General features: G+C 47.5%; 1 protein-coding gene across 1 annotated transcript; it reads left to right on the top strand.

Moving 5' to 3' along the window:
• Positions 1–1,286: 1,286 nt before the first annotated feature.
• On the top strand, positions 1,287–17,106 carry LOC120836654. The gene is made up of 7 exons (XM_040205652.3): positions 1,287–1,687; positions 3,577–3,684; positions 4,192–4,251; positions 5,156–5,188; positions 8,060–8,122; positions 9,594–9,689; positions 15,973–17,106. Exons 1-7 carry the CDS (start codon positions 1,486–1,488, stop codon positions 17,019–17,021), a joined length of 1,611 nt encoding a protein of 536 aa, XP_040061586.1. The 5' UTR covers positions 1,287–1,485; the 3' UTR covers positions 17,022–17,106.
• The last annotated feature ends 5,496 nt before the right edge of the window (positions 17,107–22,602 follow it).

Genomic DNA, 22,602 nt, shown 5'->3' with positions numbered 1-22,602 from the left:
CGGCTTCTCCATATTTTGCACCCTACAACGCTTTTTTAAGCGCCTCTTAAAATGGTTCTTTGTGATCAAACCTTTACGGGTGTTTTTTTAAGCCCCTTTTGTGATGTGAAAGAGTTCTTATTCGCCCAGTTGCTTTTCTAGTGCGCCGGGTAGCGATAGTGCTTCAGGCGACACCGTTCTTCACGGGGTGTAAAAAAAAACCCTTTCAAAAACGGATTAAAAAAAAAAAACATTTAGAGTGTAGCAAAGTGCTCTTGTAGTCTCGTGTGTCATGGTGGAAACTCCGATGTGAGAATCATTCAACTACTTTCGTTGTATCTTTCAAGCGCAGAAAAAAAATCTAAATATCAGGGCGTGAACGTGTGGCGTCCAAAGGGATGCATGAAGATCGCTAAAGCGCCTCTAACGCGCTTCCAATACTCAAGTCCCCGGGGCATTTCGCTCGATTGCACGTGGAGCGGACTCTCGCGCTTCACACTCGGAGATTATGGTGCCAGGTCGGATTTGAACCGGATACTGGACCGCCGTGCGGTTGCTCCTGCGTTTACGCACAAGCAGGCGCAGATTATCAGTTTCATTTAAGATGCCATTTTGAGGAACGAGGTTCGACGTTTGAAAGCAAGAAATTTGCACATCCCACGTTTAGGTTAGCAGCTGACGTAGTAATAATAAGTTTCCTCGCAATGTCGCTCGCACGTTTCCCCCGAAAATACAGGAGGACACTTTAGACTGCTTACGTGTGGGATGGCGAAATCATTATAGTCCCGCAGGTGAAATGCTTTCGTGTAACGTTTCTACACGTACTGAAGTTTAAGACGACGTCCTCGATATCGACGCCAAGTACGGCATCTAGGACGACCTCTAGGATCACGTCAAGGAGGACCTCAAGGACGACGTCTAGGACGACCTCTAGGACCACTTCAAGAACGACATCAAGGAATGCGTCGTCCTTGAGCATACGATTGAGCGGCCGCCTGAGCGGTCACTAAACGTTTTGGTACCGTTCGTGTCGCCGACGTATTTTCGCTCAAGGACTTTGAAGGTCGACTGAACGATGAGACATAGAAGGCTTTCGCCTTAATAATGCGGGCGGTCGCAAATGCCCCTTACATTCACAGGCCTCGTCCCTGTCATCGACATGTGCAGACGGCTAAACACAGACACGCGCACACGTAAACACAGATCGAATTCCTGAAAGGCAACAATGGACCTTTTTCCAGTAGCACTCTGCGCATGCGCGAACTCTCGCTACCAGGGGGTCGGTTCCGCCGTCGCCATTATTGGAGGGCACCGACGCCAACGCCGCGGAAAACCATGTCAACCGTGTTGTGATCGTGGATCGTGTTCATCGCGTGTTCCTGCTCTGTGCCGACGCTGTGCGGCCGGATTGTTGTGTTTCTGCCGTCCAGCATCACTGTCTACGGCAGCCCAGCGAAGTGGCAGCAGAGTGACAGCTTTCCTGCGTTCGATGAACGCCGTGTAGCGATGCCAAACACTTGCTCTGCAGTCGGCTGCTCAAACCGACGAGAAAAAGAGAATGGCACGCGGTTTTTTCGCTTCCCATCGCCCAAGTTTCACATCCGTCAACGAAAGATGTGGATCGCGGCTGTTCGTCGCGTGAACCCCGGCGGCTCGGCCTGGCAGCCGACGAGTAATGCTCGGATATGCAGCAAGCACTTCCACACAGGTATGTATGTTAACACTGGCAGCTTTTCACTCGTGTGCTAAAAGCGCAAAGCTCTTGATCACCCTTCGTGCTTATGATGGACTCGGGTCGTGAAGGGTCGGCGAGCATTTGCTGGCGCTTCAGACGTACAAAAATGCGCCGGCAGCGACATGTCCATATCCAAACACCGCGCCGGCGCTGGTGTTTACGGTTGCCCGCGTTTGCCTGGACCGCCTGGGTCACGCATGAGCTTCGTTCAGTCGGGTGTATGACCCCACATCTGAGATGCAGAAATAAATATTGGCGTCATCGAAGCCCACACAGATTACAAGAGAGTACAGGTTACGAAATTCGCATAGCGTCCTCGAGAAAGGCATCAAATTTGGATGCGTTTTATTCGCGTTTCCGGGGGACTGTTAAAATTTCATTCGGCTTTTCAAGAGGGCTTGTCAGCTAGGGTCAACCTTTGCTTTTCTATTTAGTCTTTTTCCTCTGATCGTCATTTTTTCATGTCAGAGTGCCGAGCCCGATCACTTACCACAAATATTATTTTCAGGCTAGGTAGTAGGATGCTTAAACTAGACATTCTTGTACAACAAATTTGGCCGCCTTTGGTAACTTATAATTTCTCATTACCTCCTCGTTGTCTCAAGCAAAATTCATTCTCGTCAATATTTATTTTGTCGTGTTTTTATGGTTGGTTACAAGTCTCTCGGGCTCATGAGATTGGGAATGGGAGCCCAGTACCTAATGCACTGCAGATGAGAGCACACATAGCGAAACTTGCAGTGTTATTCCCAAGAACTTTAAATTCGATCCCCCCCCCCCCCCCTTCCAATCTGAACAAGCATCACAGCATTGGCATGCAGCGGTGTGTCGCTGTTGTGTGGTGCATGCTAGCAGTTGAAATTTCTCATTTACCGCATTTAACAATGTCGGCCAACCCCGACTAATCTAAAGTTCGCTTCATTTCTGCATTGCTGTCTGGCTCGATGTCTCCATTTAAAACTTGGGCCCATTATCGGCGCAGTGTTTCGTTTCGGTCTTTTCCCCTGTTCAGATACGACAATACTAAATATGGTCGGGCTGATAAACTGCACAACCTATTTGAGCTTTGGTAAAAATCAGGCTAGCAAATTTGCGGCATTTAAATGACTTGTGACATTTAAATGCCGGCATTTAAATGTCATAAGTCATTTAACTTCCGTCATTTGAATAACACCCGTACGAAGAACATAAAACTTCCGGCATTTAAATGACACCCGTACGAAGCACACTTGCCAGCGTTTGACCTTGTGAACACCCATGCTAAATGTCTTTCGAAATATTTCGCTGGGAATTGGCCACCTAAATTTGCCATTGGAGGTGGCAAGCACAAGCTGGCCTGTGCTCTGCTTTGAAACATGCCTTTGTTCTGCAAGGTTTCTTTCTGCAAAAGCGTGGTTTAAACCCTCAACCAACCTTGTACACTAAAGCCTCACTGCTCTTTAAGCTGAAGGCTGGCTAAAATAGTGACTCTGCACGGCATCGGCAGAGCGAGATGACGGGTAGGGGTCATGAGCTTTCTATCTGCCACCAAGCATGTTTTACTTGTTAAGCCATTTGTTTTTACAGTTCGTGCACAAATCGGATAACGGTTTGAGACGAGTGCCTCCCCTATTGTGCTATGCACATATTTTAGTGCCTGCAGAGCTCTGCAAACAGAAGATGCTAACAAAACAAAAATGTCACGTACACACTTCAAAACTGATATTTCAAGTTAGGATGGTACCCCCTATTAAATTAAAGGGAAGCTATTGTGCATTGTCGGTGTCTTTTCCATTTAATTTGTGTATGTCGCTCTGTTGTCATCATATTTATAGGCCCCCATCAAATATCCTGGCACAATATTTGTCTTTCTCTTTTTGCAGGCAAACCAGCAAAGCTGTCCACGCACCCCGATCATGTGCCATCAATCTTTTGCGAACGTCCAGCTCGAGATGGCGTAATGCAGAGGCACGAGCGGTCTCTCCTCAGAGGAAAGCAGTTTGAGTGCTACATTGTGGATATTCGTTATTTACATCAGAAGTCAGATTGAAGATGAATATGCTTGTTAGATCATCAACCAGCTAACTTAGAAACCGCTATACTTCGTTTCACCCTCCGTCCGACTGCAGCAACGCTACGAGCCATCCCAGTCAAACCAGGTTTGGGAGGGTATCATGTAACTTTTTGGTTGGGAGGAGCTCAAGATTATGTGACGCTTTCTCAATGCTAGATTGGCTGGGACGGCTCATAGCATCTGCTGCACTCGGATGCAAGGCAAAATGAAGCATATCCCACCTTTGTTTTAGTTATCAAGTTAATAATGTCTTCTACTTTCACTTCGTTCCTGTTCCAATTTCCTCATATCTTTCCTCTGCTAAGAGTAACCAGCCGAGGCAGGCTGCATCGATTAACCTTTGTTTTCTCCTCCTGTTCCTATTTTGTCATCTCAATATTTTGATTGACTAATTTTTGTTACTATATGCTTTTATACTTTGCAGATCTAAATGCAGCTCGCGTTCAACAACCAGGAGTTGATGTCAGTCTACCGAATGATGAAGGTATGCTCCCTATAAATAGTCTTGTTCTTGCAAAAAAGGTTGGACCTGAATAGCCGCAAAATTCGAGGCGAATTCTGGGATATTTCTACTCAATAAATACGGGTATCGAAACCACTTGCTGCACACATTGTGAAACCCGAGAAAACACTGAAAACCATCACTAGTATTTTATTTTTTTTTCTCCAATATTTTGTGTTAATTTTGAGCATCTTCCGGCCTACCTAAAAGCAAATGTTGTATTTATTTCGTTGTTATTAAATTGCTAAGCCAACTTTGGATCCAGCAAATACTTGTATTGTTTTCTAGTTTTTCTTAGGGTTGTAGTGCAGCTATCTGCCTTTTCATCTGTTGTGTTGATCCTAAAAATTTTCCCCTATGTGATGCCCAAAGGCCTAAAAGTATCTATCTCACTTCCAGAAAAGACAAATACTATATGTGCCATTCAGACAACATGGCAGCAATAGAAACCATTTCCGAGGAGAGAACCAGCCTCGTAGAAATCAAAAACAGACCTAGCTCCCACCTCTTCTCTCTCGTATGTCCTTTCTCGATGGCAGGAGAAAATCCTTATCAGCCATTGTAGAAATAACAGAATTCACGCTTTCGAAACCAAAAAAAGAGTCAAGGCCTACATTCAGTTCGAGTGCAGTAAATGCTACGAGCCACCTAGACCGATCTAGCTCATGGAGCTAGATCAGTTTGGGTGGAGCGGCACCATAAGCTCAAAGTCACCACGGTGGATGTGTTATGCATGATAATTTGCGCTCACTTTTGGACAGCCCTACATATATCTGGGGCATTGCTTAGGTTGGACTGCCCAAGGGTCTACGAAAAGTATCTGAGTTGGGAGGCTTTACTGTACTTGGACTGAATATACTTATGTGTCTCTTTGTTGTACTTTCAGCTTGCAGCAGCGAAGACTCGTCGGAGAACGAAGGTACGGGCACGAGGATGCAATTGCCGAGATGGGTGTGAACGACTGTATTTGTGTGCTTAGCTCATTTAGAATATTGAACCCATAGGACCTCATGGGGGGGGGGGGGGGGGGGGGTCTATGTTCTTTTGGTGTTTGTTTAGTCTAACAGTCATCTTGTTTAGTGTAACAGACCCCTGCCATCGTCCGCTTTTCCGCTGCCTCGACGCTCGCTCTGTATTTTGTTTGGCACAAGTTCGATGATTAAGCCTTTATTTTGAGTTCACTGTTCCTCCTCTCATCATTTTCATTTGTGACATTTCTGGTGGAGGTGCTAGGTAACGCATGACTTTGCAGCGTACCCCTCTGAGGGCCCGCAGTGCATGTCCGACGCCAAGTCCACGAAGACCCAACGACGGCACCAACAAGACCCAAGGAAGCAGCCCCGTCGTTCAAGGTTTTCCCCCGGAATTTGGTCTACTGCCGGAGAAAACCCACCAGGCGACGAAGCCAACTATAAGCAACCAATCTTCAATGACCCCTGCCACCGTCCCCGTCATTTAGTTGCTCGTTGCCCCTCAAACGCCCACGACCTTCCACGGCGAGATTCACGAGGATGTCGAGTACCGAGTCCAACACTACGAGTGCGTGGCACGCTATAACGGATGGACTGCCAAGCTATACCTTCAAAACCTCTACTTTTCACTGGAGGGTACTGCGAGGCACTGGCCCGAGAACCACGAGGCTTCGCTCACGTCGTGGGACGCCTGCGTCACCGGGCTGAAGCGCGCATTCATGAATCAGCATCATGAATGACGACTGAAGCACCAAACGAAACCGACACTTGCTTTGTTAAAGATGTCCTGCGGCTCAGTACCTGAGCGGACCCTCCAGCAACCGAGGAGAAAATACTGCGTGTCCTCATGAGAGGTGCGAAAAGTGAAATCTTCGGCGGCCTCATCCACGACCCTTCAACAACAGTCGACGGGTTTATTACCGAAGCAACAAACATTAAGCGGGCGCTAGCGGCCCGAGCCCGCCACCATCATTGGCTCGACCACGTGTCAACTCTGGCATTTGTTCGCCCCAAACTCAGCACCAATGCCAACGAGCTTCGCAAGATCATCCAGGACATTGTTCGAGAGGAGCTCTGAAAGCTGCTACCCACTGCATAGCGCCCAGGGTCGCTCTCAGTCGCTGAGATTGTACGCGACGAGGTATACCGGGCCTTGCAGCCCAAACGCACCCGTTGACGTGCCAACCCCCAAGGAACCGTCGCTGACCTACGCTGCCATGGCCAGACGACCGCCGCAAGCTCCTCGCCAAGCTACGGCCGAAACCACAGCGCCGCCGACTGCCTTTTCCCGTCGACTCCGCTGACGGCTGTGCCAAAGACGATGACGATGACGATCACTTTCTTGGCGCAGTGAGCATTCATGATATGGCAGCGCTCCAGCGAGACGATCCTGAGCTGCGCGCACTGATCGACCACATGGAGGGACGAGCGGGTACAATTCCCCGAGCCTCCTCACGTGCCCTGTCAAGATTCACTGTCTAAAGAGCTATTCTCTACAAAGAAAGCTTTGGGGACAGCAACTCGACGGGGCTCCTGGTGATTCCTACTAGTCTTCGAGAAGAGGTCTTCCAAGCCTGCCACGACAACCCGACATCTGGTCACCTTGGCTACAGCAGGACTCCTGCCCGGATCTGAGAAAAATACTACTGGCTCAAGCTCCCGAAGACTGTACACCTCTACATCCGTGGGTGTCGCGAATGCCAACGACGCAAGAGACCCCCGACGAAGCCGGCAGGTCTGCTGCAACGGATCGCGCCCCCGGCTGCACCGTTCCAGCAGATTGGAATGGTTTTTCGTGGACCTTTCCCACCGTCGATGCAGGGGAAACCGTTGAGTAATTGTGGCAACTGATCATCTCACCAGGTATGCCAAGTTCTTCGTTGACTCTATCGTCTTCCAACAGGGTGCTCCGCAAGTCCGGATTACGGACAGAGGCTCCTCATTCACGGCACAACTGGCACAAGAGATACTCTGCCTGAGCCTCACCGACCATTGCCGGACCACGGCAGACCAACGGGCTGATGGAGCAAGTAAACAAAACCATTGCCGACATGATCTCGGTGTACATGGACGTGGAACTCAAGACGCGGGATGGGTTGTTGCCCTATGTCACGTTTGCATACAACACGGTGGTTCAAGAGACCACTGGGATTACACTACTTCAGCTGGTGCACGGCAGAAAGGTGACGACGATGCTCGACGCCATGGTGCCCCATGACCCGACAGATGACGGAACCGACGACGCCCAGCTGGTCACCCAACAAGCAGAAGAGGTACGCCAGCTAGCCCGCCTTCACATAAAGGACCAGCAGCGTGTCGACGCTAGCCGCCGGCTGGTACAACTTTTGTCGCCGGGAAGTTGTGTTCCAGCCCGGAGACAGGGTGTGGACGCCCATTCGCCGCCGCAGCCGCAGCGAGAAACTGTTAAAACGCGACTCTGGACCCCACAAGGTCATTCGTCACCTTGGGGACTTGAACTATGAGGTGCTTCCCGACGGAATCCGACCATCAGGACGCCGCCAGCCATGACCCGCAGTCGTCCACATAGTTTGACTCAAGCTGTTCTACGCACGTTAGGATTGTAACACTGCGTGTTTATTTCGTTTCAGCTTAAATTTTTTAGCCATTCCTGTTTTCCTTTCGCGTTGCATCAGGACGATGAACTTTTAAAAGGAGGGAAAATTTTAATGGGGGGATATTTTTAGTTCCCTGTTCCTCCTCTGATCATCTTCATTTGTGACAATATTGAACCCATAGGACCACATGGGTGGTCTATGTTCTTTTGGTGTTTGTTTAGTCTAACAGTCATCTTGTTTCAGGAGAATTTGACATGACAAGTGGCAGCCACGGAACTGTGTCAGCTGATGACAGCTTAGATACTGGTATGTAATGCGCAGCTACACTGGGGCATTTTTGTTTCTAGTTACTTCCATAGAGTGGCTATATTTAAAGGGAAACTGAAGCGGTTCTGTATTTGAGAAAAAACACTTCAATGGCCTTCATTCTACCTCCAGGATCAGGAATATCGAGATTATTTTTCAAGTTGGTGCACGGAGGCTTCAGAAATTAATTTTCAAAGTACGGCCGAAGCCCCTCCTTCTCGGGGCGTGACGTCACACTAAACATTTTCGGAATCTCTGCTCTCGCGCATCTCCAGCGCCTGTGAAAGCTATGCACGCGCACTCTTGCTATTTTCAAAAAGGTCGGAAAGAAACGTCATGACTGCCGTCAGTGCGGAAAAATACACCTGGCAAGCTTGTCAGTGCACGCGCTGCCCACACGAGCGGCACGCACTTGGCGGCCCAAAGATCCTAGTATGACGTCGCGACTGGTCAGAGTTTTTTCGCGTTTTCTCACTTCTAGTTGCATCTTCGGGGAAAACGAGTGTGATATTCAGATTCACGGGATAAAAATACGCTAGAATTCCCCCCTAACTCGTTTTTTTCAAGAAGTGTTTCAGCTTCCCTTTACAGGGGCGATGCAACGATTTTTGTACTTGGCGCGAATACCGCTTACAAGGAATCACTGACGTTAATGACCTGTGAAACACCCGTTCGTTTTACACCACACGCAATTCAAGTCGCAGAAAAAATTAAAGAAAATGAGCAGCGTTCACTCCCTCAACTCACAGCCAAAACAGGTGGCCACGTGATCTGGACCCGATTATATGCCGCCAATGTTGATCATAGCCACGCGCTGGGATCGGCAAAGCATAGGACACGCGCCGAGTTCCGGACATTGTTATGGTTCGGCTACTGTCGTCATTGCAGCGATTGGACACGGTCCACTACCCAAATGCTTCTCGAGTTATCGATTATCACGAGCCCAAATCGAGTGCCCACGCAATGCTCGGATCCAATCTATGAGCCGCATTCGACTATCGTCACTCGGAGGTACTGCGACCACCCAGCTATGTCATCAAGTTTGCGAAGGAGAGATTGAATGAAAACGCTCGCTTTTGTCCTTGAAATTACATCGCAACAAAGGTGTTTCTTGGTCAGCGGCGTTGCGTCCAAGTATCCTGGAGTCCCACTAGTGCCAGTAAGCTCGTGTGAAGTGAAAAACATTCCGATTGAATATCGCTGCACTGCTCCTTTAATTTTAGAGCGCAGCTCTTAGGGGCCCGTTCCTGGCTTGAGCAGCGTCGCCATCGGCGTAACCAAGGTCACGTGACAAACCCCCCCCCCCCCCCCCAAGGTCAAGTCACGTGACCACTCCGAGGTCACGTGACCACCACCCCTCAGGGTCACATGATCCCCCCTAAGTACCCTTCCCTACTCCTCCTCAAGAGCTGCGCTCCAATTCGGCTTTACAGGGATTTGTAAACGGCTTTCATTTTTTTTTTTTATGCAGATCAGCAAGACCTTGTAGAGCAAGGCCCTGCGCAGCAAGAGCCTGCACAGCGAGAGTCTTCACAACAAGAGCCTGTACAGCCAGCAACAAACTGTGGTGGGTTGAGGCCTAGAGGTTGGTTTTTACCATCTAGTGAGAGGAGTTCCTTACTCCTCGACTTTGGAGCTACATTACAAGATTACTAAGAATGATACATGTTTGGAAATTTTGTGTTGTATTTTTATCATTCTTGCATTTTCATGAAACACCGAATAACATGTGGATGACAAAGTAGGGCGACATATTACAAAGATGTCTCGGTGTGGAAACTGCAACTACAGCTTTCTCAGGATAACTCGCCTTAACCTACATTTCAACAACCAGCTCTTAGGGTTCTAAACACGTCTGGTGTGTTCAGCAGTTGCGACAATTTTGGCCTTGATGCATTTATTGCAGTTTGTTTACGTGTGCCCGTAAAAGCTGTAAAAGGCAGTCCTGGCATCAACCGCTGCTCTGATTTGTTGGGCATGAGTGGCCCTCATTGATTTAGTGAAGCCCAGTTCAAACTAAAAGGGATTTTCCCCATCGTCCCCGTACCGGAACTTGGACGATTCCTGTGAGGCGCCGTGACGTTACTGCGGCATTTGCATAGCGTTCCTCCTGTTAGTGACATCACAGCGTCTAGCAGGAATCCTCCCAGTTCCAGTACAGAGACAGCGGGAGTCAACTTTCCCTTGAGATGGGGCCCTGGTCAGTATGGTGACGACTGACAATTTGTCCCAGCCAATAGACTTCTCCAAAACCGACGCGCCCCATCGCGGCGAAATACCACGCAGTGCACTCTGGGAACTATACCTAGTTGGCCACTCAGTTTCGAGTGAGCAGGTTCATCTCATGCTATCACGTCGCGACCGAACGCGCTGATTGCGTTTTCGATTATCCGACTTTTTACGAATGTGCAATACACTCATTCTCGGACGATACAAAACGAAGACCGGGGAACTTTCCTTGGTTCCCGAAGCACCGAATATTGTGTGTGCGTATGCAAACATATAGTTAAGACGTGGCTTAGTCACCTCACCCCTCGAGTGCATATTTGAGCACAATGTTAGTAATCACGTCTAGTACCAGTGAACTACAACTGAAATTTAGTCACGTTGAGCCTCACACGTATTTTGTTTGCCAAACGTCCGCTTCTTGTTACTTCATTGGGCGAAAAGCAAGCCGCATCTTCACAGGATATCAAAGTTGAGCCCAGCGCTGGCGCACATGAACTTTTAAGGAAACGCAATAAATTCGACCTCATTACTGCACAACAGTTACTACGATGTCTTCCCCGTGTCATCACATATCTCGCACTCAAAGTTATATATCACACTCAAAGTTTGTGCTGATAGAAGGTTTTCGCAAGCACTGAGATCGGCTTGCTACGACGGAGGCCCTAACAAGCGTCCACTCCTCGGTAAGCCTTTTTGGACGAGCTTTTACTGACGCCAAAGATCTGTGCCTGAAATTATCTCGGCATACTCAGTGAGGAAGAAAGCAAACATATAACAAATGTTATAGCCATTAGCAGCCGTCAAATTCGCTTTGAATAATTTTCGTTCGTTTGGCACACCGCATAGGGGTACATGCCCGTCCGGCGCACTTCCGGCGAACGGTGCAACATTCTTCACACAAGTGCTCGACTTTTGCTTTCTTAAAACGGTTTGTATGTGGGAATGTGCCTATATGATTGCAGGATAACGTTATGCGCATACGCGATGTTGAATATTAGTGGAATGCAAGCGGGTGGAAACTTCACTTCGTGCAGTGCTGCGGGGTAGTACAGATAAGAGATGAGAAGTGTGTTCAAATGGAGCTTTTCAATGGCGTCTCCAAGTTTTACCTCGCGTACTTAGGCGTATTAAAGGGGCCCTGCAATCATATTTAAGCGTCTACCTTTTTTGCGGTTTCCATGTCTCTTGGGGTTCGGGCCAGCCAGGGGGCACGGAGAGAGTAATTAAATAGCAGTGCATCATATTTTAACCGGACGACGCGGAAACCTCCTCCGCCGACGAGGGCGACCCGCGGTACCGAAAACGCGCAAAATGTTACGTTTTAGGTCCTGGGCTTGCTACTGGTCAGACCCGCTAAAAGCTTTTTCTTTAGTCGAGATACAAAATATAAGTGTCGCGAACCGTTTCAATTATGTATTAAAGTAGTTTTTGTTCAGTGTTTTAGATCAGAAAAGAAACAAATGCAGTTCATAAAGTACGGAAACAAGAAAAGACCCGTCGGCAAACCCGCCACCACGCGGCAGAAAAAACGGCGCATACTAGAAAGTGCTAGTGGGATGAGGCTCCGCCGAAAGGCCAGCGTAGAAAGGTCCCGGATGTACGCGGCGGCGCTGCGGTCGTATACCGGCTCGAGGATCCGACCGGTTCCGAGCTTTCCGAAGGCTTTCGGCGCGGGCTTGGCTGGCGGTTGGGCCGTTTGGCGGTATGGCAGCGTGAAGTGGCTCCCGTTCTGAACTGATCTTTACGCCGTGTTTGCTGTCGTTTGTGGCTAATGAACTGTTATGCCGAATTAGCCTTTAATCGCGCAGCAAATGCAATGCGAGCCGCCCCGGCCGCCCGCTTCATACAGCCTATCCAACACGTGCTTTAGTGGCGCCCTCTGGAGCCGTCGACGCGGAGTGCGGCAGCCGTGATCGCTCGATGAGCTGACTACTCCTCCTCTAGTTCACGGCCACTCAAGCCAGGACCTACTACGTCATGGAGGAGGTTTTTTCTTGCTTGTTTTTGTAATTCTAATTTGCCTATAACTTTTAAAGTAATGCAAATTTTGAGAAAAGAAAAGTTCCATTAAGTTGCTACGTTCAGTGCGCTCAGGATCGGTGCAAATTAAAAACCAGTACAAAAGGCCTTGCAGGGCCCCTTTAAGAAAAACAGTAATCGCAAAAAGTTATATTTCGTTTATGAACGCACGAAACAAACTTCCTGACCAACAATACTAATGTAAGGGCTCGAGCTCGATGTATGCATACTTATTGGTTGCTCCTTGCTGATTCGCACACAAGCAAGATCCCCGAACTTCGCAACGTCGAAATTCCCAGCACTGGCTCGTCCACATACCTCGAAACGCTAACAGAAAGGCTCAAGTACAAAAATACAACAAGCATGTGTTAAGACAAGCTGCACGTCTCGGGCTTGTGCTAAAGCTTCGAGGTCTGGCCATTTAGGTTAGTTTAGAGACCACAGATGACGCTCTCGGGACTAGAAAGCATGAGACGCTCTGTATGTGACCTCTTGTCGGCGTGTCGATCGAAACCGAAACCATGCCACTCTCCTCCCTGGCCAACTAATTCCCAGAGTGCAACGCGCGCCGTGTTGCACGCAGGGCTTTATGGAAGTAGTCCATTTAGCTTTGAGAGCATGACATTTGAGCTTGTGGGTGGGTGCAAAGACGTGCGGAGCGGGGAGACAAGTGATATGCTCTTAGCGCTAGATTGGCTGGGACGAAGAGTAGAATCGCCTGGATAGATACGGAGGATAGATACACATACACTCGTTAGAAGCTACAAGTGCTGCCCCAGCCCGAGAAATGGGTTTCCCAAGAATTCTGCCTGGAGCACCCACACCACCTGATCCGTTCCTGAAAGGGTAGCTGCAAAGGAAAAAAGGGGTTTTTTTAAACAGCCTACATGGGACAAGCATGTCACAAAACAAATCTTCAGCGAAAAAGCAAATTTTTTTTAGCAATATTTACGCCACAGGAGGTAATTTAGTCGGAGTCACAACTTCTCCACATTTGAAACTCGCGCTCTTTCAACCCGCGCGCAGTGGCTGTTACACATCACTCCATGACGTCTAGCACTCACTACGTGACGTGTAATACCAAATTTGTGGCCCGTGATATAAAACGGCCGAAATAGCCGCAAACTAAAATCAGTCTCGCGCAATAAATATTGCTGTAAAAAATTTTGCTTTTGGTGGAAAAATTGTTTTGTGGCATGCTTGTTCCAATTAGGCTGTTTAAAACTACACTTTTTTTCTTTGCAGTTACCCTTTAAAGGGCAACTCCACTCCAATTTTTGCAATTTTTGGGTTATGATCCGTTTAGTCAAAGTCGGTGACCCTGAATCGCAAGATATACTTTGTTTTTCGGTAGTGTGTATATTTTTGTAGATATTGGGTATCCAAGTTTTGTTCCGGCTGCAACACTCGCGTGAGCGGACAGCACCGCTTCACTTTCTGGAGCTATGCTGCTGTTAAAGGGATGCTGAACTGAAGACCATAATCTAAATTGTTTTGATATTTACAGCACACGATATTTACAGCACACGGTACTTGAAATAATAAAGTTGTCTAAAGTGTATGATTTATGGAAATAGATATTCTAAGGTGCACCTGGTGAGTTTCTTTGAAAGCTCGTTTCGTGACGACACTATACCTGTAGTATGCAGAACGCGGCTATGGTGAGCCACCAAAGGTGGCTCCGACCTACCTCATTGACTCCGGCGTGCGCTCACGCCACGTAGAGGCGCAACGAAACGGAAATGCGATATGCGAACCCCATCCCGAAACGCAAGCGATGAGATATATTTTTAAAAGAAAAGCAAACTTATTTGATACATTTGTCGAACGGTGTTCATCATGTCGTTTTTCACACGACACCTATGCGGCGCCGAACGGCCTAGCGAGCGTCGCCAGTGGTGAGCAAGCGGCACCTTGGCGGCATCAAACATCACGCTGTCGAAGTCACCGTTGTCGAAGTGTAACCACAGACCAAGGTACTGAAGCGACCGAAGCTCGACACCTCTTCGGCTCTTCCGACCAGCGCCGCTCGTTCTGGCGTTCTCAGTCTGTTGAAGCCGTCGCTACGACGCAGGTGCGGAAGTGGACAGGGGGTGGCTGGCAGGTAGTGTGCAGCTAACTTGGCTGGATTAGTTAGCAAACTTCCAACGCGACGGGCATCCGTCTACTATTGTTCAAAGCGCAACTTTCTTCCACGCTGTGGCGCGTCGGCAGCTCGAAATGTTCACGTCAGTTCCGTTGCGAGTAATCCCAGAGGGCCTCGCGCGTCGGAGGCTTCTGGCGCTTGTGGCTCAATCGGCGCTCGTCATTCCAAGAAATGTAATAATCCGATCTCCATCCCTTTACATGAATAGTAGTTCTAGGTATGGTGCGATCCCGGGAAGCTTGTCCGGTGCTTATTTTGGCAACTTCAGATATCGGTTGAGCATCCTTTTAAATGAACTGCCAGACATAAATAAAAATAGGAGAACATAGGATAAGGCGATAAGCACCTCTTGCTGTCAGTAGAATCGCAGAATGCCACGGGAAACGAAGCCTCCGTGGCATCCGCACAAGAGCATAGGACGAAACCTACGTCATTATCCACTGTTGCTGCACTAGCTCACCCGGGGCCAGCGTTGCTCACCCGCTGTCGGGCCGCTAACCCAGCCGGTAGAACATTTTTAATATTGGTTTAATTGGGAATGTGGCGTCAATTTGACGTGATATTTTGGGTATGATCGTATTTTGACCCCCTAAAGCGATATCCGCCATTTCTATAGCATTGATTTTTTTGAGTGGAGTTACCCTTTAACAACCGTGGGGGAAGCATGGGCGTCGGCAGTGAGGTGCATAAGGGGCAGTTTCCACTCCCAAACCGGGCAGGGCCCCTATAAATATGATCGCAGGGCTCCTTTAACAGGCATACAGCAAATTTGACATATAGGGAGTTAAATAAGGACAATGCTATACTCGGCGTCAACTATTTTGTGCTACGCTGTCAGAGCTAGCTTAGCTTTGGCAGTGCTCCAGCTCTTTCAAAGCTAGTTGCGCGAGCGCGTGCAAACAAGGTGCAAAAGTCAAGGTCACGCGCTCTCGCAGCAGCGGGCGGCTGGAGCACTGGGGAAGCTACGCTAGCCGTGACAACGTAGCACAAAAAAGTTGACGCCGAGTATAGTTTGTGCGTTTTGCTTCTATTTCCCTGGCCTTTCTTTGTAAAGGCCTTCCCAGTGAGAGCACTGGCCTACGGATCCCCATGTGGCGGGTTCGAATCCCTGCCGAGGTGCCCGCAATCTGACTGAGGCTTATTGCGGAGGAGGCGCCGTGTAACCGAGCTTTCGGTTGCACGTCAAAAGATCCCCAGGTGGTCCAAATTAATGTCCTCCGCTGGGGTCCTCAGTCCTCCGCTGGGGCGTGCCAGATGCGGTTTGGCACGTAAAACCCCCAATTTGATAAAGGCCTTCCATATTGTTCGACACAGTTGTCTGCTCTACAACGTTTACCCACACTTTTGTGGTTAAAATAACACATAGTTTGCTTACCCTATTAACTAATTGTTATGACATGTCCTGAACATGCAAATGTATTGCTAGGATTTTAATGGGTAATATTGTTTTCCATAGGACATGCTGACATTCCAGCTCAACTGCAGTCTGGGAGTCAAGAAAACAGTTCGCTCCAGGCCCAGCTCCAGGCAGCTGAACTTGCCCTCTCAAAAGCCAAACAAGAGGCAGACTTTTGGAAGGCCAAGTACGAAAGGAAGAAGGCAGATGGCCTCAATGTTGCTATAATCGAAGACTCCAACAGCTGCCTGTACTACACCGGCTTGCCATCACGTGGCGTGTTTTATGGGCTATTTAGGTATTTGGAGAAGGTGATGGTGAAAACAAAAAAAGGACCTGAACCCGCCCAGACACTCATTGAAGAGTTTTTCATGGTACTTGTCCGCCTGAGAACGGGGATGCCGGTGAGAGAGGTTGCCCGCAACTTTAGTCTGTCAATCTCACAGTTTAGTAAAATTTTTTCAAAATGGATATTGTTTCTCCAAAAAGCACTGGCCGAAATTACCAGGTTTCCCACACTTGCAGAGGTTGCCGAGCACCAACCAAGGTGCTTCAGGGACTTCCCTGACACAAGACTTGTTATTGACGGCACAGAAATAAGAATTCAGACTCCATCTTCGATGGATGCCCAGCGACAGACATTTTCACCATATAAACATGGGAACACCATGAAGGTCTTGGTTGGTGCTACGCCTAACGGCTACGTAAGCTTCGTCTCCAAAGCATGGGGAGGCTCAGTCAGCGACAGGGACATGGTCCTCGAGTGCGGCCTGTTTGCCTTGCTGGAACCGGGGGACGCAGTAATGATGGACAAGGGGTTCAAAGTTTTCGACCTGCTTCCAGCTGGTGTTAAGGCTTACATGCCTCCCTTCAATAAGCCTAGTGAGGGGCAGATGAGCAAAATGAATGTCACTAAGACCCGCAAAATTGCTAGTGCAAGAGTGCACATAGAACGCGTGATCCGAAGGATCAAGGAGTATCATATCCTAGACGATGGTTATCCTGTAAACATGGCAGACATCGGGGACGCAGTTTTTCAGTCATGTGCTTTTCTTAGTAACTTTAAGCATCCTCTTATTGCAGACTGTGGTGTTGACGACAGCTATTGAACATTCAGGTTATTCCTTCCCCCCCAAATGTTTCTTGTAAATGAGCTGCAAAGATCGGACGCTCTGTGTATGAGGCCGCAGCTTTTCTCGTACATTACCAGTCAGAGCTTTTTAAAATTTATTTAAACTTGCACTGGAAGTCACATAAGTATATACTTAGTGTCATGTCAGGGAGCTGTTTGTAAGAGGGGTTTTTGAGATTTTGATTCATCAATACGCTATTATAACTGTATATAACTTGTACAGTTAGAGGGTGACCGCTGGTTATAGAAGAGAGCAAAAACAAAATGCTCAATTGCTGACTACTCTTGCGATGTTAACTATGCCCGTCTTTATCTCAAAAACCGTAGTAAAAAAAACGTCCGGATGCTCGCGCCGCATTACTAATTTCCCTCTTTATATTATATGTGTTATCTTATCAAAACATACTCGTTCCAAACGACAAAAGCATTGATTTTCCCCCGACAAGCAAATCTCGTAAGAACTACTTTGCGCCGCATCTGAACAATTCACCAAACTTACTTTTTTCTTGGTGAAAACGGGTATAGAAACATTGTAAGCTATCTAACATGGCACGCCAAATACTGGAAGGTAGTCCCTCATAGAACTAACTATGGTCTGCAAACATTAATCTATATTTACTTTACCACATTTGCTTAACAGCTTCATTAGTTGCGACATTCAACTGGACTCTCTCACCATGGATGAGCTTCGAAATTGCTATGTATAATAACTGTGCAGTGTAAATAGGTTTGTTTGCTGGTGTGTTCTGCCAGATCTGTTTTTGTTAACATTGTATAAAAATGCATTGTCTTTTTCGTTTGTTTGGTTATTTCATTTTGCGTTGTTTGCCATGTAGGGGTGCCGAGGGCTCGTCAAGCTGCACATAAGCAGCTTTTTCCGTCGGCATCCCCCATCATGTGATGGAAAATGAAGTTGATTTGATTTGATAACTGCCATGTTTCCCAGAATTGCCCAGACACTTGGCACCACAATGCAAACCAAACTGGAAAAGCAGACGATTTTTATTTTGTGCATCGTCCGCCTTTGCAGCTTGACATTCAGCAGTTGAAACAGAAGATGCAGGTATGGATCCCAGATAATGTACCTCGACAGACCAGTACACGAGACAGAGTTGAGAACAAAACTATGGTCTGCATACCCATGGTAAATTAGGTCAAACGTCTAACTCCATCAATTCTGCACAAGCACCCTTAGGAGAAACCTGCGCCTCTGTGCCTGGTTCGCTCGTTTGGCATTCGTTGCACCATTTAGGGGTATGCTTGACAAACATGTGGCCGGCTGCTCTCCTCGTCATAGGCCCGACATTGCAAACGCAGTTCATCGGTATTTCCTTTTATTTGTGAAGCAAGGTACAAATTTAAAACAAAATTTCAGTGTAAACAAGATTGAAACCTGCCAAGATCAGGTCTTTAGACATTTAACAAATTACACAACAATGCAAAGTTATACCTAGGGTTCCGAGTTTTTTCGGTTTTAAATGTTTGAAAATTCAGTGTACTTGCTTTTGTGTTTATTCTAAAATTCGGTTTATTTCGGTGTATATTTATGCCCACAGACGTTTATTGTTTTTTTTTTTCGGTGAATGTGAAAGAATTGCCATGAGACACTAGACCAGGTGGTCCGTGTAGCTCTAATATCTGTGATCACTAAAATAACAACGGCACACATACCTTAAAAAAAATACACTTTATGTAGCAAATGTGCACAACTATAAAAGAACAAAGAAGAAAACTCTAAGTACAAACAAGTCAGATATGAACCTATGCCCAAGAAACACGGAACTTGACTTTAGCATCGTGCGGCAATAATTACACACAAGAGAAACATGGTCTTCACTACAACTTCCGACAGGACGCACCTCAAATTCGGGGGCATAACCTTGCAGGGCACTTGTTTTCCTTTCCATTCTGACGGATGTGACCATCTGAGGTGATGACTGTACATGAACCAGAGGAATAACAAAATATACATTGCATTTAGGTTCCTAACCACAGGGAAGTTTGAGAGAGTGTTAAGAAAATTGATAACGGCTTTCCTCTAAAGTGCATAAAGCGGAAAATCTAATATTAGCCCACACCCCAACTTTCTTTTTGAGGACCAGGAACCTGACACACAAAACCTGGTCACAAAAAGAACACAGAGGTCCTGCAAAGGACAACCTAAGATCTCTTTTGTTGCATGTTGAACCTTGAGAAAGGGCGATCACGAAGAGGTCGCACTATGTCAAACCGTGCACCGCCCTAAGAAACTGACATGTTTTAGTTATAACCGAATTTCCGAAAATGGATTTGCCATACCTTTGCCGGTTTTTATCGCTTTGAACCGAAATATCCAAACCTAGAAACTGACATTTTTCACTTAGAACCGAAATTCCTAAAATGGATTCAGCATATACCTTTATCTGTTTAAACCGAAAACTCCAAACCCTACTTACACCTTATCAGAGTTTTGCAAACAACACGGCATTTGTCAACTAGTGACCAGCAAAAATATTTGAGAAAATGTTTCATTATTCGGAACCATATACACACTTGAACTAAAAAAAAGAAAAGTAACATTTGAGAAACCTAGAGAGTCAAAGCTCATCATCAGCAAAACAGCTTTCAGACTTTTGTACACAGCTTCATATTTTCACCACCACATGCTTAGAACATTATTCGCAGTCTAGTACAACCAGTTATTGTTAATCGAGCAGTCTTGCAAATTGGTATAAAGCTTTTTTGAACATGAAATGAAAGATGCATGGTAACTGTCAAAATAGATGCCAGCCACCTATTATTATTCTCATTAAAACTGGTGTACCTACCAGGCAAAGCAGGAAGCTGTAGAACAAAGAATATTTTGCTTTTGCCAGTACTCCACACATTTCAAATTGCATTACGGAGTGCATAGCTGCCATGATGGTTATAGTGTGACAGGCTAAGAAGATGGGGCGATGCGAAAAAAGAATAGGCAGGAAAAAGCTGACCCCACTCTTGAGAGGAGAGGATGAAGCCCATCTTTCCCAGCAATCCGTCTGCTTTTTCTTCCCCATCGTTCCTTTCTGTTGCCGTATGTTCTTAGCCTGCCAAAAGTATAGTTTCCACTTTGCATGGCCACTCATCACGGTGGCAGCGTGCCCATTGTGTACACCGTGTAGGGAACGTACTCTGCATCCTCGGAGTACAGCTTGTTAAAACGCTTGACTCGTTTTGTCAGCATTTCAGGGACCACTGCCCGGGTATAGAAATACAACAAACCTGGTAGCAGGTAGCTCTCCCAGAACTCTACGTCAAAGTAAATACGTTCCACGGAAATGCTCTTGGCTAAAGAGTCCTCACAGTTAGTAAAAATAACAAAGTCGCACCAACTATACCCTGTCACTCCGAGCTGCCCCTGCACTTGGTAATAGTATGAGTGATCCCTCTTGAGGGTCACAACATTATCTACAAGCATGGAACAGAACTTCTTATCACCACATGCTTCTTCAGGAGTCATGTTAATCTTTGACGGAGGGCATTTGACCTCGAGCAGGCCCTCCTCTGCCCCATTGCGTACAATGCCATCAGGCGACGCTGCGAGGAAAGGATAATCCCTATGTACATGAAGACCAGTAGGCCTAACTGTTGTGTCAAAGTCGTAGTACCTTTGCAGCAGCACATACATCTCTACAGCGTGGGGCTCCATGCGTCTACCATATTCTCGAGGGTCAGTGGCAGGCAGCTGTTTCCTGGGCTGGGGGTACAGTATGCCTCTGACTAAGTACTCGGGCTTCCGGCAGCGCACCGCTTTTTTGAAGACTGAGGCTGTTAGCCTCCCCACCCTTTCTTCAAACCAGGTGTCGTTGTTTGCTTGGCCAATCGTGTTCATCCTGACCTCTTCCCTCTCTTCCATGGTTAGTGCCTTGATAGACTGGAGGTGACGGTAGTACACCGCTTGAGAATCATTGCTCCAGAGGTCTCTGTCGTCTGGTATGAGCGGCTGGAAGTTTTCTTTCGCTGCAGGTCTTGCATACTGGACCCAAGCTAATTCGTGGTCCTCGGCCTCCATGCAGTCAATCAGTTCGCTGAGGGCATCGTCGTTCGGCAAAAAGCTGTATGACCCAGACTTTCGTTGCTTTGGGGCTTTTCTGCACTTCTGTTCTGCAACCTTCCAAAACCCGATTTCCTCCAACGGTGCGGGAGCTGCCCGCTTGTGTCCTATATAATGAAAATGAGAGTAGGGAAATGTAGTTGCATAAGCAAGGATTATGCTATAGGGAGGTGTGAGAAGTGCGCATGGAAAACACTGAATAAAATTTTCAATCTATTAAATAAATAATATTGATCATTGACGGTCTATTGTTCTTACCTTTGTACGGCACTACCCATTCGCATGGGATGTCGGTGCAGGATGGTTGTTTCAGCTCGGCGATAGCATAGAGAAGTCCAGCAACATGTTGACATGTTTCGCTGAGACTGCAATAAAATATGAGACCAAAACATGTAATCACCAGATTACCATCACTTACAATGCTGGCAGATCTGGTCAGATTTGTTCATGCATTGCTCTAAATCCATAACTTGACAGTACCGCAAGATCATTACCTTAAGTCATTTGGGTCTAACCTAAAGGAAACGATTTTTGTTATTGATGCAATATTAGTATGTTTGCAACAGGTCAACTTTTACCAAGGATGTCGGCACCTTAAAGCCTCTGCGCCGACCTTTATCTCGAGATTTAAATTTTTTTTCGGCACCTTAGCTCCATAAACTCTCCTGTAGCACGACCAGCCGCCGGAGCTTCGAGCTCGCGCTCCTAGCTTTCAGGGTACAGGCCACTCGCGAGCGTCCGTCGTCCTGCTCGTTTCATTCCGCGTACTTTGTTTCACTTTAGCTGCGCCAGAAATAAAAGCCACAGCGCAGCCTTATGCTCTACGTTCCTCACCTACACGCGGGCTCGTGGAGTGCGAGCACGGTTTCAGGCAACATGCTCTTGCTTGTAGCTTCGGCTCCGCTCGTACGTAAAGTGGAATGGAACGAAGTAGTGCGATTGCGCCGAAGGTGAGAAAACTAGCGAACTTGTCATATTGTTACACCTATTGCTTAGTTCCCCTCCACCAGAATCCAGTCGCGTATGTGAATGAAGCGATAAGACAACTTACCCAGCTGTACAGCTGCAACACGCATGAACGACCCGGGCTGGTGTCCTCTCCATCATTACGACTTGGTTGTAATGTCCCTTCTTCATCGAAGGCACACATGTGCTTCGAAAAAAACACGTCTCCTCCTCGGTCTCGGCATCATTTGGGCGCCACTGAACATTTCGAATGTACTTCTCCTCTTGGAAGTTCCACCCCCGCGTTAACTGGCGGTCAGAGATCTCCGAACGTCGGTTAAAATCCAGTCTGATGTCCTGCCTTCGAAAAGCAGGCGCATCCGACAGATCGTTGCGCCAGCCCAGGGTGCCCCAGACGCTGAGCAGCGTACCGCACGTAACGACGGCACCGTTCATCATCCGCGTTACCGCACGCGAACACGCACAAAAATATCGACCACATGTGTACACAGGCGAAAGGCGAAACACCATTTCGGGCAGC

Source organism: Ixodes scapularis, unplaced genomic scaffold, assembly GCF_016920785.2.
Source record: "Ixodes scapularis isolate PalLabHiFi unplaced genomic scaffold, ASM1692078v2 PGA_scaffold9__187_contigs__length_104089568, whole genome shotgun sequence".
Classification (NCBI taxonomy): domain Eukaryota; kingdom Metazoa; phylum Arthropoda; class Arachnida; order Ixodida; family Ixodidae; genus Ixodes; species Ixodes scapularis.
The sequence above is the reverse complement of the archived record's forward strand: the minus strand, read 5'-3'. Positions and strand labels throughout refer to the sequence as shown.